Consider the following 18,669-nt stretch of genomic DNA (forward strand, 5'->3'; position numbering starts at 1 on the left):
GACAAGATAAAAGTCTAAGTTTGACTTAAAAAATTCAGGTATTTTAGAATACCTATTTGATGATGTTGGCTGCTGTTGTTACCAAACCTTGATCCTTTGGTCTCGAGGTTGAGCATGGCAAAGACAAACCATTGAGATACCAAAGAGGTTGGTGAAAGTTTTAATGATATTTTTCTTATTTATTGTAATATGATATCGGATGATGTGAAAGTGAATAGTTTAACCTCCTTAGTAGGCCAAGAAAAGATTTTAATTAGATATAATAGAGATCTAATCCTTTTCCATTATTGGTAGCATTTCCTTCTTGTTTAAGGTTTTTATTAGTATAAGATTTTCTTAAATTTAGATATATATTTTGTAACAAAGAGAAAGAAGTCTATGCAAGCTCATGGAGTAGACAATGTTATACCTTACAACCATTGAGAGGAACTAAGCCAAGATGGTATCTCCATGGATGAAAATGCCCTCCGAGACAAAGAATCCCCAGCAACATTGGACTCTCTAAGTTAATAAGAAATCATAGAACACAAGGAAACTTAGTTTTAGTTGCTAAATATCATCTAACATTCACTTAATGCATGCAGAAAGGGTTAATTGTACTGAGGTCATTCATGTATGCGATCAACTGCTAGTTGTCTATCTCCAAGACTCCATTTGTAAATCCTTGTTCTCCTACATTTAGGAGTTTATATAGTATTACAACAATTTTGGAGACAATGTCATTTATTTTTTAAATTTGTGTACTAAGTTATTGACATCCATCCCCATTAGACTCAAAACTCTTAAAATAAAAAAAAAAAAAATAAATAAAAGGAAAAAAAACATATAGTGTACCCTTTAAAAAATGTTGATTTCATTTTATTATTCATTATATATCTCCTCGAATGTATGAATGTATGAATCTATTCATCATCTGCATAGTTAACTCGCTCTTCTTCTTCTTCTTCTTCTTTTAATTATTATTTTTATTTAATGATAATTATTTGGACCACATAACAACAATCAACATTCAAAATCTCTAAATGGCTGCCTATTGCCTAATCTTTAAAGTTGAAGTTTGCCACAAAAACGAAAATTGAAAGTCGAGAAAAATGGATATAAATTTGCCGTTTTAAAGATACATGTCAAAAATATCTTTTCTAATTCCCATAATTAGGGTTAATTTCCACTCATCCGATCATAATTAGAATCAAAAGCAGATTCTTGGTTAGGCTGTACCTGCAGAATTGGGCCTGGGCTGAGATATCTCAAAGGTCCGGTTAAGCCTGCGTTGAACTAGAAAGACTCAAGATTGCAATGGGCCCTTAATCATTCTGGCCCAACCCGAACCTATTCCACCATATGTCCCAATAATTAAACTACTAAACCATTTCTCTAAATCCATCCTCAAAACTATTAATCGAATTGATATAAAACCTAGACTCAGACCATGCAAGAAACTTGTCGAGAATTACCTTGAGGGCTTGTTTGGTTATCCGAATCTAAAGATTTTAATTCCTTAGATTCATGAATTAAAGATTTATACATGTTTGGTTGTAAAATATTCTTGGATTCATTAAATCCAAAGATTTCATTTTTTTTTCCTAAAAACATGAATTAAATCATTATTAGGTATTCGATGAAATCCAAGGATTCCACCATAAGTAAAAAATTGATGAAATTTACGAATTCACGCAATACCCAACTAAACTCTATGAACTTCGATAGATTTGAGATTAACCAACCGGTTGCCAGCGGCGGTTCATTCATGCCAGACCTTTTGTCTGATACACAGAAATGCCCTCCATGGAATGTGGAGAATTTCTTCTTCTTTTTTGGTAAACGAAGGTGGAGAATTTCATATCAAGAAACATGATACATCTATGTAATGCAACATAAATATCCTTACGCTTCCCATTTTATCAAACACCTAATAGTTTAGATCACAAATTTTACTTCCAGTCTTTATCATTGCAGGGAGAGCAACCCTCTTGAGCAATGTCACTGATCTGAACACCCATATCGTATATCACTCCAGCGTTCCACTCAGCCGGGAGGACTTTTGCTGCCCACGCCCATTTCCCATCATACCCTGCCGTCACTATCAATCGGAACTGCAACGCTCCAGCCGGAACCCGGCTTGTGTCCCACACCGCCCCATAATTTCTGCTCATCGAACTCCAATTTGAAGAACCAACCTGACAAATTTTTAATAATTTAGTCGAAGAACAATAAACAGAGAATAACAGAGCAGCCCATTTTGCTCACCTGAGCAATGTCGACGCCGACAATGTCTGTTTGGCCACCTTGAAATAGAAACTTGAGCGCTAAATAGTAAGGTTTTTGGCTTGATTCTTCCACTCTTACAGACAAATTCTGGTTTTTATAGTCACAGGGTATCCTGTATCATTCCATAAACACATTCCAGTGTTAAAAATTCAAGCCCATCAAGAATTTGATTGATGATGATGTCCTCTTCAGAGTAGTAATAGTCACTTTACCGTTTGTATTCGACGTCGACAATCCCAAGTTTCATAACTTGTTCTCCCATACCCTGACGGGCCATAGACATGAATGCTTTCCCACTGAGGACGAAATCTGTTTGGTTGTTCTTATTAAGATCAGTTAAGATAATCTTAGTCCCTCCTCTGCTACACAGAGTCTGGTTCTTGCACCTTATCTGCCATTTAAATCAAATTTCTCAGGCAATTGCTGAAACTGCAGTAAAGAGAGGGGGATCTGTGGGGGTAAAATATTGCATTCAATTTTGTTTGACATACCTGAAAGCAACCTCCACAGCCAATTCCATTTCTGTAAAGCGAAGGAACACCAGCTGCAAGGTATCCACCATTAAAGCCCAGGGCCAAGGACCCATACCCACAAGCGCCAGCTGCGACAAACCAACAAAAGAAAACATCGACCACTAAGTTTTCAAAGGAATATCATCTGGGTTCCATTCAATCTGTAGGAAACGTGAGAAAAGAAGGATGAAAGAAACAGAGTAACTTACAGGAGAGGGGAGCAGAGGATGAGTAATAAGCAGCTTTGGATTGATGCACGCATCGATCACAAGCAGTTGCAGTGGAGAGGAGAAAGAAAATGCAGCATAAGAAGATAGCCATCTTTGTGTTGTGTGTGATTCACAAGAGAAGATAGACAGAACGGTATCAATTTTATAGTGCAGAGTGGACTACAGGTGCTGAGCTTCAAATCTTCCACATGGAACAGTCTCATTTGCACAAACGCGGCGGACAGAGGAAACTTTAGTGGCCTCTCTCTCACCGACTCCACTTCCACTGTCAAAACCACAAAACAATGGGACTCCATAGTGTGAGTGCCTTTAACGTTTTCATGATTGAGGGTTTCCATGGACGGTGGAGAAACTTCAATTTGACTTTTCATTGTTTATCAAGAAAAGAATTTGCTCAATCAAAACTTAGTGAGGCCAAACAGATGAATATGCTTTAAGTTGATCCAGAGACATGATGTGAGTCGATGTGTACGTCTGGGAAATTAATTGATCAATTGTAGGTGAAACCCAACTTTTGGTAACCACACCAAAGTGAGTTAGGTGATGTATTGTAGATCTGCTTGGCATCCACTAATGAAGGATAACATTAGATAGATGGGTAAGTCGGTAACTCACAGAGTCACAGTTTGGGTTTTTCCTAATCATTGTTTTAAAGGTAGACACAGAGATGCGGTACAGAGTGACTCCATTGTTTTCTTCTTGGTGTTTGTATCATATCCATATTAGTTTGGGGTAAGATCGATATGGATGGATTGTCAGATAAATTTCAATACCTTGAGTTATTTTTTCTCCATTTCATCCGAGTCACTGCCGAATCGGCATGTCTAGCGATCCGAAACAATAGTGCAAGGAGGTGGTAACTGGTAATCAGGTATGAACGCCACATCCCTGCATTGCTGCTGAAGATGGAAGCAGCAATTCAAATATCCCTCTTGCCAGGCTAGACAAGATCATAATGGCAGCAGAAACATACACAGCTATGACCCTACAGTGCCATAGAAAAGAGAACCTTCCACTTCCCCTGTTCACACATAACGATTCTCTACAGGTGCTCCACTTGAAAAAATCATCACAGATCACATATCTTGAAAGATGCATTCAACTAATTTTCCTTTCTGGAACCTGACGTCTGAATCAACCAAGTTGTAGCTAGGCCCAATTCGTTCATATAAAATTATAAATATATGAATTTTGATTCAACGAGACTGAGGTGTTGCTTGCTTGGTGTTCAGCTTTGGAATGGGGGATCGCTTTGTACTCGTAACCCATCATGTAACTGAATGCACACCTGTGCTACTCAACAGAGTTAGATTTTATTAATGCTTTAATTTTTTATTTGCAATCCTATCTGTTAAGTTTGAAAAGATGGACTTGTTATCCAAATTGCACCAAAGCCTCGGCAGGTAAAATTCAAGATAGCGATTCCCACACAATACCTCGTTTCAAGCAATTGCTGTCGTTTTTGGTAGCACCACTTTTGAAATTCTGTGGTATTGATTTACCTGGTTTTTGAATTTCCTGTTGATCTGTAATAAGAAGAAGAAAAAAATCTCAAATTAAATCAAATCTATGATACAAAAATAGTTAGATAGATAGAGAAGTCCCTAATTGGGGCGCGCCAGCCAAGGGGGGGGGGGGTGGTTTCGAATATACACATTCTTACAAATCCAAACAAAACCTGTACAAAATTGGCTACTATGTGACATGCTTCATCAACAAGCTGAAGCTGGTTTAAGAGAATAATATATAAAAACGAAGATGACATGTAGTAAAGAGCAAGTAACACAGTTTTGCTGCTCGTGCCAACAGAATCAGAGGAAAAGGAGACGCTTGTATCCACCTGTTCCCATCTAATGACTGAAACTAGATAAACATTGACATGGCAGCTGTAGAATGGTTCTTTCTTTTGGTAAACCAAAGTCTATGAAGGCTAAATGAACTGATACTCAGCTTGCTTTTTCAGAGAGAGTGCCAACAAGTTCTGTTCGAGCTTTTTCTAGAGCAGATGACAGGTTCTCAGGATTGCGTCCACCAGCCTGAGCTATATTAGGCCGGCCACCCCCTCCTCCACCACACATTTTAGCTATAGGTCCAATAAACTTCCCAGCCTGTAATCCAAGATCTACAACTGCTGGACTAAAGGCAGCAACCAAGCTCACCTTCCCTTCAGCTGGACATGAGCCTAGAACCACCGCTGCAGGGTCCTGTAGCGTATCCACTAAATATTCCGCAGCCTGCTTTAGTGAGTCAGCATCAATATCATCCATATTCTCCACAAGAACCCTGAAAACCAACGTTAGCCAAATAATAAATATTAAAATACAAAGTAAGAATTGAAAATGTTGAACATATTAGTGACAAAGTATAATGGATATTTATGCATAGAAATCATCTAAATTCTTAGTTTTTTGAGTTTCCTAGTAAAGAAAGGTGATTATATACTTGACTGTACCAGGCAAAAAAGTTAGGAATTTCATATTCGTTAAATCGATCATAGGTTATCTTCACGCTTTGGTGATCATAACTTATAGCATGCCAGTTTTCATTCCCTCCCCATACCCGTAGGAATTCTGAGATTGTCAAGATAATTCAAATCAAAGTCAAAAATAGATGCTGAAATTTTCCATGACTATATACAGAAAATTATGACAGTGATTATGATGCTAATAGCAGAAGTAGGATAATTATTACTTGATCATTTTGGAAGTTCCCACTGAGAATGCTCTGGTAGCAACTGTTGATGCTTTGTACAACGCGGCTTTAGCGCGAACAGTAGCAATTTCACTCTTCATCATCCTTAACTCCTCCAGAAGACTTTCCACCCTGGTTGTTACATCTTCATCTTTTACCTTCAAAAACATTTTAAACGCATACTTAAGAAATACCTTCTAAACCGCATGGGGGGAAGTAAGAAATTTATATAGGAGGATGGCATGTTTGGAGCATCTCCTTGACAAGGGCAAAGACCGCTATTGGAGAGGGCTCTTCTATACTATACAGCCTCTTTCCCTCTCAACAGTTGGCAGATAATTTCTTCAGAAAAAGAGATCTAATCTAAACATCAACCCAACACCTCGGCTGAAATTTAACTCATCTCAAAGAAGCAAGTGTCCAAAGTAGCTTTAGAAAGCTGACTGTGATCAAATTTGAGTTTAAAACTAACGGAAGAAGAAGATATAATACAAATAAAATAAAAGAGAGGAAATATTAACATCAACAGGGTAGGTGAACTATCTTGGTGAAGATTCTGTTGTAGATTCTAGTTCCTCAAGGGAAAAAACAAAAAGGAAGAAGAAGAAGAACAGAGGAAGGAATTAGCTTTTATTTTCTTTCACTCTGTGACTGGTTGATCACTGCATCACCACTTGCTGTTATTTTGTCTTTCTCTCCTTTTGGCTGGCCTTGGCCCCTTGTATTTTCTCTTCTCTCCCCCCCCCCTACTTTTCTCTTTTGGTAATGAATTCTTTACTCATCCAAAAAAACAACAGGGTAGGTGTACTTAAGAAAAATACCACTTACCATTTGCCAAGAAATGGTGGACATGAGTGGGTCCGTGTTGTAAAGGATAGTCAGATAATAATATATTCATGCCACTGGTAACATGAATATATAACGTTGGTTATATCATGGTTCAAAAATTAGAAGAATGACACAAACTTCTATATGTAATCATGGAAGTCAGTATCATCTTGGTAATTTTCTAGGACTTGGGAGACAATTTTAAGCCATATAGGAGCCCAATTTCTGTTAAAATTTGACAAACAAGACGGGCAAAAAGGCCTTTATAACACAGGAAAAACGAAAATGCTGATCAATTGCCTGTCAAGTGGCAAATTGTGAACTTGCAAATTTAAATAACTCTTGTGAATATCATAAGCCATGTGTTCTTGAAAACAAATAAACAGAGCACTTATGATGCATATAACTATACAAGTTTGGCCCAGTTATATTTGCTTTAGAGATGCCAATATTTATGCCCTTTTTTTCTTAATTGCATAACAGGTAAACCTCAAAGAAAAATCTACCTTCAATGTGGAACATAAACGTCTCATGCAGTTGTCACGGATATTAATATAGTCAATGAAAGCATCACCAGCTACAGCTTCAATACGCCTGACTCCTGATGCAATTCCTTGCTCTGAGATTATTTTGCATCCACGTATTTCTGAAGTATTTCCAACATGGGTTCCACCACAGAGTTCCATTGATACACCAGGAACTTCTACAACACGTACCTATAATACATCATTGTAAGAATGTCATGAGCTGGCTGTCTACTACATGTGCAGTATTTATGGACATCTAAATGAAATCTTGATTCAGAAAAAGGCGTAATTTTTTTTTGAAAATTAAGTCAAACTATAGTATAGCATTTACTTGAGTCACTTAATACATACACCAATGTAAGATTTATGGTAATAAATGTTGTTACATTCAGAAACTTCCTTGTTAGCTTAATCAATTGAGGAATACGTTTCGATTTAATCCAAACTTGAACAAGCAAAAATTACCAAGAAACAGATTGAATATCTAAAACTTGTGCAAGTCTTAATCTATATTCTCAATATGCAATAAAAAAATATCATGTATAATATGATTCGATAAAGATTTAATAGCAGTAATGGTTTTAGGAAACTATAATTTTCTACCAACTATATTCTTTTATAGCAGTTGAACCATAAGCAAAAATGCTGTCAAATGACCTGTTGCTGCTGAGACCTCCGGCAGTCAGTATCTGACAGACACTCATTTTTTTTTTCAGCAATGTAACCAACAGGCAGTGCTGGTAAACATTAGCTTTATGCATTGACTGAAGGAAAGACAATGTTACGATTTAGTTAGCCAAGTATTTGTCTTCCTATTACCATCTTAGAGACTGACTCTGTAAGCTGGGCTAGATACTCATGCATCCTCAGCTTACCATGACAGAATTTAGTTGAAACTAGGAACAGTCAAAGAATCACATGGGTAAAAATATCCAAGCATTTTGATGGGTAAAAAAATGCTTTCAACCCCCCCCCCCCAATTTGTATGCAGGTCAACTTCTTCAAGGTCTAGATGGTGGTGTAGCTTAGTATCCAACAAAATAGTGCAGGTATTGTTAAGTTGGGTATCATAAATCTCAGTAAGACTCGTTAATTTAGAATACTCAAGAGTCAAGACATTTATATTCTTTTTGTAAAAGATAGATTGCACAATTTTTACAAATTGAAAAGAAAAAGGACAAGTGGATATTAATTCAGAGATTGAATAAGGCAGAAGAGACAAAGAAACACCAATCATGACAACCTGCGTCTCGTCCCCAAAGGTCCAGCTATGAAATCCTATCAATCCCAGATTTAAAATCTCACTTAGCAGGCTGGGTCTGGACCCATTATGGACCGTTTGTCTAGACTTTGTACAATTAAAAGATCTCTTCAGTCATATATTTCTAGTTTGGGACTACATATTTAGTAACATGATGCTGTCATTTCACTACATACTACTTTCTATTTTGTCATAGGATCTAATTCTATTAACAAGAATAGCACCAGGATTTTTATACTACATGTTTTGCTACTATGACTTCAATGTATTGATTGAGGGAAAGGCTGTGAGGGACAGCAGGTTTGGTGGGAACCTGACAAGGCCCATGGTGGAAGCTAGGTCATATCATTCTTCTTTTTATTTCTTATGGGGAGAGTTTGACCCTCTGATTTGGGTAATATGTGGTATTTAACCGGTTGGTTAAGTCAGTATGATTCCCAAATCTACCATGGCATTTGACTGAATCCTGCTAGAATCATTCCCTAGAGGCAAAGAGAATCTAGGGATTAGCACCCAAGATTCCTCCTAGAGGGATCTTTGGGTATTTTTACTTCTTTTGTTTTTCCCTACATATATGTTGCTATCGCTTCATTCTACAATTAATTCAAGACACTAAATGGGCAAGTACACCCTTCCCACATACATATATCCACATGCAAACTTGCTGCACAAGTGTTATAGACCCTGGTTATTTTTGTTCTTAATAACAGTTTCCATTTCAAATCATGTTCTAAATTGTGGGTGGTTGGTTTAACAACTAATTTATTCTGGATGTTTTTTTAAGGGTAACTCTAGGTCAGCTCTTTAGATCAAAGATTTTATAGTTTGATCTCCCCCCCCCACCCCACCCCACTCACATCCCCCCCCCCCCCACCCAAAAAAAAAAAAAAAAGAAAAAGAAATTCAATAAACTGATATATATATATATATATATATATATAGAACATGAGTTGCCATACAACCAACCTGTTCTCCATACTTCTCACCAAACATTGCAATAGCGCCAGCCCTTTTGGCATCAGTTAGAGGCATAACTTTGGTTTGAAGATGTGTTGCATCACCGATCCATCTGTTAATCAATCTTTCAATTTCGTCAATCTCATGGTCTAGCAAAGGACGATGAAAATTGAAATCAAACCGGAGCCGATCAAAAGCAACAAGTGAACCAGCTTGTGACGTTTCTTGGCCAATTACAAGTTTAAGAGCAGATTGTAGCAGATGAGTAGCAGTATGGTGAACCTGTAACACATAATAAAAAGCAACACACAGAAAATTCAGAAAGGGATTAGAAGCTGCATCCAAACGGTATTTATACAATAGTTTCTGAAAAGTCGGGAAGAAACTTTCAAAGATATTGAAACATATTCAAGCAAAGACCATACCTCAGCCCGCTGTCTCAGATTTGCATCAACAGCAGCCTCCACTTCTCTCCCAACTTCTATGGCTCCCTCCTTAATCGTACCCTTATGAACAAATACATTTCCAAGAGATTTCTGGACATCTTTGATCTCCACAATAGATTTTTTACTACTACCAGGTTCTGCAAAATATAGAAAACCATGATCTCCTACTTGACCACCAGATTCAGCATAAAATGGTGTTCTGTTCAGCATAATTTCTACATCACTTCCTTCAGAAACCTGTATTACCGGCTTTCCATTCACCATAAGGCTCTCTACAATTGCTCTGGCAGAAAGGGTGTCATATCCTAAAAATTCAGTGTCAGATATACACTCTGTAAGCTCTGATGCATTTCCAACTGTAAGTTTAACAACATTGTGAGCAGCCTGAGACTGGCGTCTTTGGTTATCCATTTCAATATCAAAACCTTCCATATCTACACTGACACCTCTTTCTTGAGCCACCTCCATTGTTATTTCTACTGGGAAACCATATGTGTCATATAATAGGAACGCATCTTTGCCAGACAAACAAGGTCTACCTCCATTAACAGGGCCCCTCAATGAAGCCTCAGTTAACAGCTGCTCTAATAGCTTTTCTCCCCTCTCGAGTGTCTGCACAAATCGCAGCTCTTCTCTTTGTAACTCTTCAAGGATTCGGGATGCTCTATTTTTCACATCTGAATCTATGTTGCTACTTAATTCTATCACTTTCTCTGCAAGCAGTGGTACAAATGCTCTATCAAGGGTTTCGTTACCATCTTCCTTGATGCCAAGTAACCTTCCAGTACGAACAACTCTTCTGATGAGTCGCCGAACAACATAGCCTCTCCCAATATTTGATGGGACAACCCCATCTGATATGAGATAAACAATTGCACGCATATGATCTCCAATAATCTGGAAAATATCACTACGACATTATGAAAAAGGTATATTACAAAATAATTAACTGTTTACTTCTGAATGCATGAAACCAAAATCAATACTAGTGGCAGTTAATTTCAAAAGTTATGATATAATTTATTGAGAGCAACATACTTTAAGATAGCACTTTATGTGATCATCAGCTTTGGCATATGAAACCGCTGCCAGTTCTGCAGCCTTTTCTATAATGGGAAAAATCAAATCCGTCTCATAGTTGTTTGGGACCTGCAAGGAAGTGTGAAACAGATAATATTTTACTTTCATTAATGTGATGATAATACCATTCACCATGAAAAGCTTCTCTCAACAGTGAACCGATCAAGAGAGTATATTGAATTACAAATACCTTTTGAAGGATACGAGCCATACGCTCAAGGCCAAGCCCAGTGTCTATGTTCTTCTGTTTTAAGGGTTCAAGGGACCCATCATCTCTCTTGTTATATTGCATGAACACAAGATTGTAGAACTCTATGAATCTACTATCATCTCCCAAATCCTGTGGAAGCACTTTATTTACGTATGGAAACACAGCAGAAAGTCAAATGCAGAGAGAGTGAGAGTTTTAATGGTACATACAGCATCTGAATCTCCCCTCTCAGGATGGAAATCATAATAAATCTCAGAGCATGGACCACAAGGACCAGTAACCCCACTTGTCCAAAAGTTGTCATCCTCACCCATTCTCTTTATACGTTCAGCAGGAACACCTACCTGAAGCAAGAATGTGAATAATTATCCTTTTGGTTCAACTTATGAATATACATTTAGGAAGGAACTGTTAGAAATGCAAACCCCACAACATGCATAAGGTTTCAGATGAACATTACATTTTGTTAAGTAAGAGTTGGAAAAGAGAGAGAGATAGGGAGAGAGTTTCTAATACATGCTTCTAAAATATTTCAGCTTGTGGCTGGTTGGAACCTTTTCAATGAATCCATGATTGAAAGCACGACAGTACCAACTTCTTAAACTAGGTTATGGGCAAGGAACCCTTGGTCGGAACTGACTGAAATCTCTAAGTTGTCTTGGTTTCAGGCCTGACCAAATCCAAATCTAGGCTTAAAAACCAGGTTTTGCCCACAGGTTTCAACCGGCAAGGCCCATTGTCAAAACCTCGAAACAAGATGCTACATGTCTCAGTTGCCAGGCCTGGTTTAAATTGGCCTCAACTGAGATTTAGGACCTTGGTTAAGGCAGAGCCCAGGAACAGGGAAGCCTGTTACAGAGCAGTCAACTAAGTGTAGAAGACTGACCTGAGAGGAGGCAGCTTCTCTTGGGAAACATGGCCCAATTTATCTACTTTCATTTTTATTTTGTCATCTTTTTTAAGGGCCCACCCAAGTTTATTTTTTCCTCAAGCTCAATAATGGATGGCAACTGAAAATAATAATTTTGAAAGTAAAAAACAGTTACATATGGCAAAAGCTGAAACTAATCTATCACAGATGATGGTTAATAAGGGTTCAGAACATGATTCCATGAAAAAGACAGATAAACTGATGCTTTTAATTATAAAAATGGCTGAGGCATTTGCCTGGAAATAATTACAGACTCAGGCTGCCTGCAAAGGATGCAAAATAAATTCTGTTGGCGGCCACTTTGTGCAAAAAGTGCCAAAGTTAGGACCAATTTCTGACCACCACTCCTGGGACCCTGTGAAAGCAGGACTTACACTTGGTTTTGGTTTTTTATCTTTTGAATGGTTCATTTACTCTATAAATTTTAAATCTGAAAATAGAATAAGAATGGAATACAAACATGTTCTACGTACAAGAAGCTAACAAATAAAAAATAATGGGAGAAGACGAAGTAAAAAAAAATTTTTTAAATAGCATAATTATGTTTTTTACTTCAGTTACCTCATCATGCCATATAGAGAAAGCTTCATCATCATCTTCAAACACACTAATCCACAATTTCTCTGGTGCCAACCCAAACCTGCATGTTGTTATTTGAAAAGGTACATCACTATCAAGCAAGTTAAAAAGGAAAATAAAGTAAAACCAAGAGAGGCAAAGATTCTGTGAAAAGCCTGGTCATAATCTCAAACAATATAGCAAGTCAGCCAGAAAAGGAAACAATGTGATTGAAGTAGTCATTGAACTAAAATTGCAACCCAAATGATGCATGTTTACTGTCATTTTTCTTTTCTACCTAGGCCTATGGAAATAAACCAGATTAATTTGCATGTAATGTCTATAGTCTCCGCAGTTTATGACCAAAAGAAAGGAAAGAATATACATCAATTTTCTAAATGTTACAAATATAGCAGAGAATCCCCAAATTATGCTCATTAGGTCAAGAAAGATACTTTTGTTTCTTTGTTTCTTAAAGGATTCTTAAACAAGATGACTAAGATCTATTTCATTTTTTATAAATGTAAAAGCATGAAATCTCAAAAGAAGAGCAATCCAGTCAATGGCATCAAATAGACAGTGGTAAGATTAGTAATCCTCCAAATAGAAGTACAATCACTAATTCAACAAGCCAAATGCCATTTAGCTCTATAATTAAATCCAGGTGTAGGACTTCTTCACCAAATAGATAACGCGTGGTAGAAGGATTTTTTTTTTTCCCAATAAAATGATGAGAGAAGATATAAAAGGATGCCTAGATGAATGATCCTTGAAATAACGACAACAACATCCATGTCTTGCATAATAGCCATCTTTGTATTTGATGAAAGAAATTGGAATTCCGAGTTCCTTATATAAATCTTCCTCTCTCTAGGTCTAGTCCTTGTATACAACACAGCACATTGTAGCATAATGATGTTGGGATCTAATCAGGTCAGTGAACATCCCCTCCTCTAAATATCATGCGAAGAAGCAGGAGAAATATATCGATATCCAAAACATTAAAGTGCTACAAAACAGAAATGTATAAATGATTCGGTCTGCAAGTATCCTTGTTGTAATCTATGTGTCAGTGTCATATTGTGACAACACAAATATGACAGTATAGAAAAGTGTGTAACCATTGTAGCTATAGCATTACAATGCTGCTACTTGGACTGAGCTAAGGCCACTCCTTGCATCCAAATTATCCATAGACCAATTAATGCTGCCTGTGTAATGGAACAGATCTGCAAATCGTTTAAGGTTGATAGTTACATGAATCCTAATGTTTAGGATTCCAGGACTGGACACAGGCAACAACTTGAATACAAGTGAGTGGTCTGCTATATAAAGAGGACCTTCTCACTGACTAATATATGCTGATACAAATACAGGGTGAGAGACTAGGAATACAAATTAATTGACCCAGTAGATACGCAAGCTCCAAAGCTAACACTGTATTAACTGAGTCCAGATAGAAGGTTCCTAACACTGATACTAACATAAAGTGTACAGGCATGTGCCTGATCAGTTTCTCTTAAGCCAATATGAACCACATTATTTATCACACACTATCATCACTTCCACCAAGTCATACAGTGAGAAAAAGTTCTATGCATACTCCTTAGTTGCAAGTTCCCACGCCCAATTGATTGCTTCCCGCTTGAAGTAATCTCCAAAACTAAAGTTACCAAGCATCTCAAAAAAGGTCTGATGCCGTGATGTTTGCCCCACATTCTCCACATCATTCGTACGTATGCATCTTTGAGCAGTCGTAGCACGAGCTACTTTTCTAGGTTCCTACATGAGAGATAGGCCAATGTCACTGATCTAACTACAGTATATGTTTGAAATCGTAACTACCACCCAAACAGTAAGACCCAATGTCTCAATTTTCACCCTCAAACAATGCAAGGTAAAAAGAAACATGACCACAAATAAGGCATGCAAATTGAAAGGTGTCATCACATGCAAAGAGTACACTTGAAGGCATGAGTAGACCTAAACAGAAACAAAGTTCACATCGTTCACATTTGAAATTATTGAAAACCACTCAGATAATGCAGATGTGCTTAAGAACTGTTTAGTCCAGAAAATCATTATGAAGGCATGAATAAACCTAAAAGACAACATCCAACTACAAGTAATCAATTCCAAAATAAGTAAGACTGGGAAATATCAAGTTACAACTCTTTTAGATGTATAAACTTCTCAGATCTAATAACACAACATGAGGTTGAAGATGTGAGTAACAACAATAGGCTTCTGAAGTTTCAGATCCACAGAGAAGAAGTGTACATCTTGGCTTTATAGACAAGCACATCATGAAGCACAGGGCATTGAACATTATATCTAATAAAACATCTCTCACTAGAGCAGAGACTAAACTAGCTATTAAGCATATTAGTTTACTATCTGGGTACAATATTGGCATTTGTAGGGTATAAGTTAGCTATAAAATATTGACATTTGTATGGTATAAGCTAATCATTCTCTTGGTTTATCTTTCATCATTTTTTTTCCATCCTCCCTCTTCCCCTTTCCTTGTGGAAAATCATACTACATGACATCAAGCAAAAGGTTTGGTGTTCAATAACCTGCCAATAGAGCCCATATAACAGGATTTGACAACCATATTGGGTGATTACCTGGCTCCATTAGTGTAGTTTACAACAGCTGATCCATTAAGCAGTGAATAATATACCTTTCCGAGAAATATAGGCTTGAACTGAAGCATTCCTGCAATTGTAAGTAAGACAGTGGGATCATCTGGCACAAGTGATGAACTTGGAAGGACCTTATGTCCCCGAGAAGCATAGAAATCAAGAAACCGGCGGCGTATGGAATCCCCACTCACTTGGAGGTCCTTGGGTATATCCTTCCTCATTTCCTTGGTTTCATGCTTAATTGGTGCTGAAAGATGATTACATTAAAAATTATTCGTTACACAACCAGTTGAGATGCTCTGAATCAAACAGTAAAAAACAAGGAGACAAATAAACCTGAGGAGCACCGTATTTCCTGTGTCTTCTTCAACTTGGAATGTTCATATAGCCTAATACTTGGAGAAATTTGAATAAGAGTTCTCATTCTCAAGCTCATATATACTTTGCAACCTACAGCCATACACAATTACTCGTCTTAAGGGACATGCTTTAAAAATGTCTAAGAACATACATGTATCGAAGAACAAAGAAGCAGCCATACACAATTAACTCATCTTAAGGGACACGCTGTAAAAATGTCTAAAAACGTATATGTATTGAAGAACAAAGAAGCAGTTACAACGAGGAAATCAAAATATGGTTACTCAGTACTAAAGCAACTTCAAACATTCCGCATCCCCAGTAAAACCCTTGGCAGAACCCCTACTGTTCCAATGACTATAGTACACTACAAACACTCACAATCACAACATAAACTGAAGGTATTCCACAAGCAAATATGCCTGTATCCTATGTGTATACTCCGTAACCCCAAATGTTGATGATCCAATTAAGTCATGTTTAAAGCCAAAAACAAAATATCCAGATTTCAGACTAGGGTTTCTTTTTTTTCTTCTTTTGTTTCATATGTAGAAACAGAGCTGCCACCTTAGTTCTTAGCATTGAGCGAATGATTTCGATTACCAATTTTAAATTTCACCCAATTAGTTTTTAATCATTTAACATTTTTCTTTTTTTGGGTGAAGATCATTTAACATTTGATAGCATATCACTATCAGTTTCAAAAGGCAAGCTATCAAATTAACTACTTTGGTATATTCAATTGCAGTCCATATAAGGAATCCATAGTTAAACAAGGCAGAGCTAATGATAAACAGTACAACGCGGAGAATCTAAAAAACTAAGAAGAGGTAGACAAATGCTCTGTTTGCTGCAAACCCGCCATGGTTTCCATCCCTACTGTAATATCGAATGGGTTCTGCCTACTGATTACACTTATGATTTTATTTCGCTCATTTGTGAATAACACGAAGCATCATTATAATAGTGCCAAAAAGGGATCGAATAGAATCAAGATTGTCACTATAGTAGCAGAGAATTACCGGACAATAGGGCAAAGCTGTCTTTCGCTGGTTTAAGAAAATTTCTTCCGGGAAGTAAGTTCGAAGTAGCTAATGGAATGAGAGGTTTCCTGCCACGGTTACAGTGGGAGCAACATGCCAGCTTCAAGCTCTCCATGGCAAAAGATAGTCCGTTTTCGTCCCTCTCGATCGTCTCACCTTTTCTATCTTCCTTCTTTGACGGGTGGATTTCAAAATTTCCGACTTCGTAAATGTAACGTTGGAATGAGAAGCTTACCGGGAAAAAGAGAGCAGAGATGGTTTTCGAAAGATAAGCTTGTGAGCTCCACACATTTGTGAATTCATGCTGCCTGTTTGGCAGCGGGTGCAGATCTATCCATTCCTTGGATGCGTTTCGCGAATCAGGATCCGGGAATGCTCCAATGTTTTCATCCGATCCGAATTAATAAGGAGTTTTTTATTTATTTATTTTTCTTTTGGTAGAAAGCATATTTCATTAACTAAAGAATTTCTTCATTAATGGAGCGTAAATCAATGATGAGTCCCTTTAGTACAATAAATTACATCTAGGTACCATAGTAATTTACACCATCTACCATTATTAAATTGTTTCAAAATTTCAAACCTAGAAGGACAAAAATACTCCTAAAATTGTTTAATATGTATCATGTTACAAAAACACCTACATACGATCGATTATTATCAACCATATACCTTCTTCCTTCCTGTCAAAACCATGGAAATAAATATTGGCAAAATATTGCTGAAACATGACGATATTTTGCCGTTTTAGTGAACAGCAAACCCAAACGGGGCTAAATGACATTTATAATGTATCAACAATATATTTATTGTGATATTTTGGCGATTTCTAATGCGAACTTGGAAGGACCTTATCTAGAGATTCACACTACCAACGTGAAAAATTCACTCATTTGGAATCCTGAGAAAATTCTCTTGCCAAAGTTTAGCCCAAAAGTTTGGAAGTATGGAAGTTTATAGTGGAATCATCAAGGTCAACAAACAATCTTATCAATTTTGCCCCAATGATTTAGGCTCAAAAGGCAATGTGCCAAATCTGGTTATAAAAGAGAATCTACATGGGATAATATTTAGAAATAATTCAAATTATGAAACCATTTTATAGCGGAATTTTCAAGATCAATGGACAATCTTACTAATTATATCTAAATGATTTAGGCCTCAAAAGACAATATGTTAAATGTTGTTAGGGAGGAGAATATGCATAGAAGAATCTATGGAAACAATTCAAATTACAAAGGAATTTTGTACCGGAATCTTCTAGGTCAACGAACATACTTTCCAATTATGTCCCAATGATTCAAGCCTCAAAAGACAACATTCCAAATGTAGATAGAGAGGAGAATTTGCATGGAAGATTTATAGAAAATAATTCAAATTTGCCAAGTGCTGAGTCATGGTGTGCTTATTAGCATTAAATTGGGTAAGACACCAAATTTCTGCCCAATTGATGAGATTTGTTATTTCCTTGGCTGAAAAATGTTAAAAAAACAGAGAATTGCACCAAAACAAATAAAATTTGGCAAATAAATAACTTGATTCCCTCAATGCCAACAACTTGTTGGATCCATGTTGTGTGGATCGAGGTAAGGTTGGCAGGCTCATTGATGAGATTTGTTATTTCCTTAGTGGTATGGATTGCATCCGATATATTCATGTAAGGCGTGATGCGAATAAGAATGCCGATTGGATATCTAATGTGTTTCTTGATCCTAGGACTGCTTGGACATTTTTTCACGATGCTCCCCCAGAGCTGGGGGAGATCCTCCTGGAGGATCATGTTTCTTCTATGGTTTAGTTTTTCGACCCAGTTTCTTTCTACCCAAAAAAAGAAAAAAGCACTCAATATGCAAATGGAAGCATTACAAGCAAACCTGCATATGTAAAGCGGGGACCTCCTGCCGCCCCTTGGGGAAAAAAAAACCAAAAAGAATTAAAAAGGGCGGAAAATCGTCGATTTTCCGCAACCTTTTTTTTTTTTTTTTTTTTCTTTGGTCGGGGTAGCCGAAGACGACGTTCCATGCTTGGATGTGAGTTTTCACCAAAAAAGAACTTGAACGTGGGGCTGGAAGCATTCATCGAAGCGGAGAAACCGCATTGGGCACTAGAGGAGATTTT

The 18,669-nt window shown here is 37.2% G+C and overlaps 2 protein-coding genes across 3 annotated transcripts; both read right to left on the bottom strand.

Annotated features, from left to right (window-relative positions):
• Positions 1-1,756: 1,756 nt before the first annotated feature.
• LOC149017415 (expansin-like A2) lies at positions 1,757-3,396 on the bottom strand. Its single transcript, XM_089151761.1, has 5 exons — positions 2,990-3,396; positions 2,760-2,869; positions 2,481-2,659; positions 2,248-2,380; positions 1,757-2,177 (listed from the first exon to the last, which is right to left on the bottom strand). The coding sequence occupies exons 1-5, from the start codon at positions 3,099-3,101 to the stop codon at positions 1,932-1,934; spliced, it is 780 nt and encodes a 259-aa protein (XP_089007887.1). The 5' UTR covers positions 3,102-3,396; the 3' UTR covers positions 1,757-1,931.
• A 978-nt stretch (positions 3,397-4,374) lies between these two features.
• EMB1030 (Alanyl-tRNA synthetase, class IIc) lies at positions 4,375-16,921 on the bottom strand. Of its 2 annotated transcripts, XM_089151759.1 has the most exons (13): positions 16,531-16,921; positions 15,485-15,598; positions 15,187-15,395; positions 14,104-14,282; positions 12,504-12,582; positions 11,221-11,355; positions 10,991-11,140; positions 10,759-10,869; positions 9,700-10,617; positions 9,284-9,556; positions 7,036-7,245; positions 5,702-5,859; positions 4,376-5,293 (listed from the first exon to the last, which is right to left on the bottom strand). In XM_089151759.1, the coding sequence occupies exons 1-13, from the start codon at positions 16,664-16,666 to the stop codon at positions 4,957-4,959; spliced, it is 3,009 nt and encodes a 1,002-aa protein (XP_089007885.1). In that variant the 5' UTR covers positions 16,667-16,921; the 3' UTR covers positions 4,376-4,956. The 2 variants fall into 2 exon arrangements, with proteins under 2 accessions (XP_089007886.1, XP_089007885.1); XM_089151760.1 differs by lacking the exons at positions 14,104-14,282; positions 15,485-15,598; positions 16,531-16,921 and having other exon boundaries at positions 4,375-5,293; positions 15,187-15,266.
• Positions 16,922-18,669: the final 1,748 nt, after the last annotated feature.

This window comes from Hakea prostrata, chromosome 4, assembly GCF_041222555.1.
Source record: "Hakea prostrata isolate BN-2017 chromosome 4, UWA_Hpros_2, whole genome shotgun sequence".
In the NCBI taxonomy this organism is placed as follows: Eukaryota; Viridiplantae; Streptophyta; class Magnoliopsida; order Proteales; family Proteaceae; genus Hakea; species Hakea prostrata.

Bases quoted from the DNA above. Each gene is read 5' to 3' on its own strand.
- LOC149017415 (XM_089151761.1), bottom strand. From the start codon at position 3,101: ATGGCTATCTTCTTATGCTGCATTTTCTTTCTCCTCTCCACTGCAACT. The intron at 2,381-2,480 runs GTAAAGTGACTA...GGAATGATACAG, and splicing joins GTCGACGTCGAATACAAACG to GATACCCTGTGACTATAAAA. The intron at 2,178-2,247 runs GTGAGCAAAATG...AAAATTTGTCAG, and splicing joins TCGGCGTCGACATTGCTCAG to GTTGGTTCTTCAAATTGGAG.
- EMB1030 (XM_089151759.1), bottom strand. From the start codon at position 16,666: ATGGAGAGCTTGAAGCTGGCATGTTGCTCCCACTGTAACCGTGGCAGG. The intron at 11,141-11,220 runs GTATGTACCATT...GTGCTTCCACAG, and splicing joins AGAGGGGAGATTCAGATGCT to GATTTGGGAGATGATAGTAG. The intron at 5,860-7,035 runs GTAGATTTTTCT...ATGTTTTTGAAG, and splicing joins GTTTATGTTCCACATTGAAG to GTAAAAGATGAAGATGTAAC.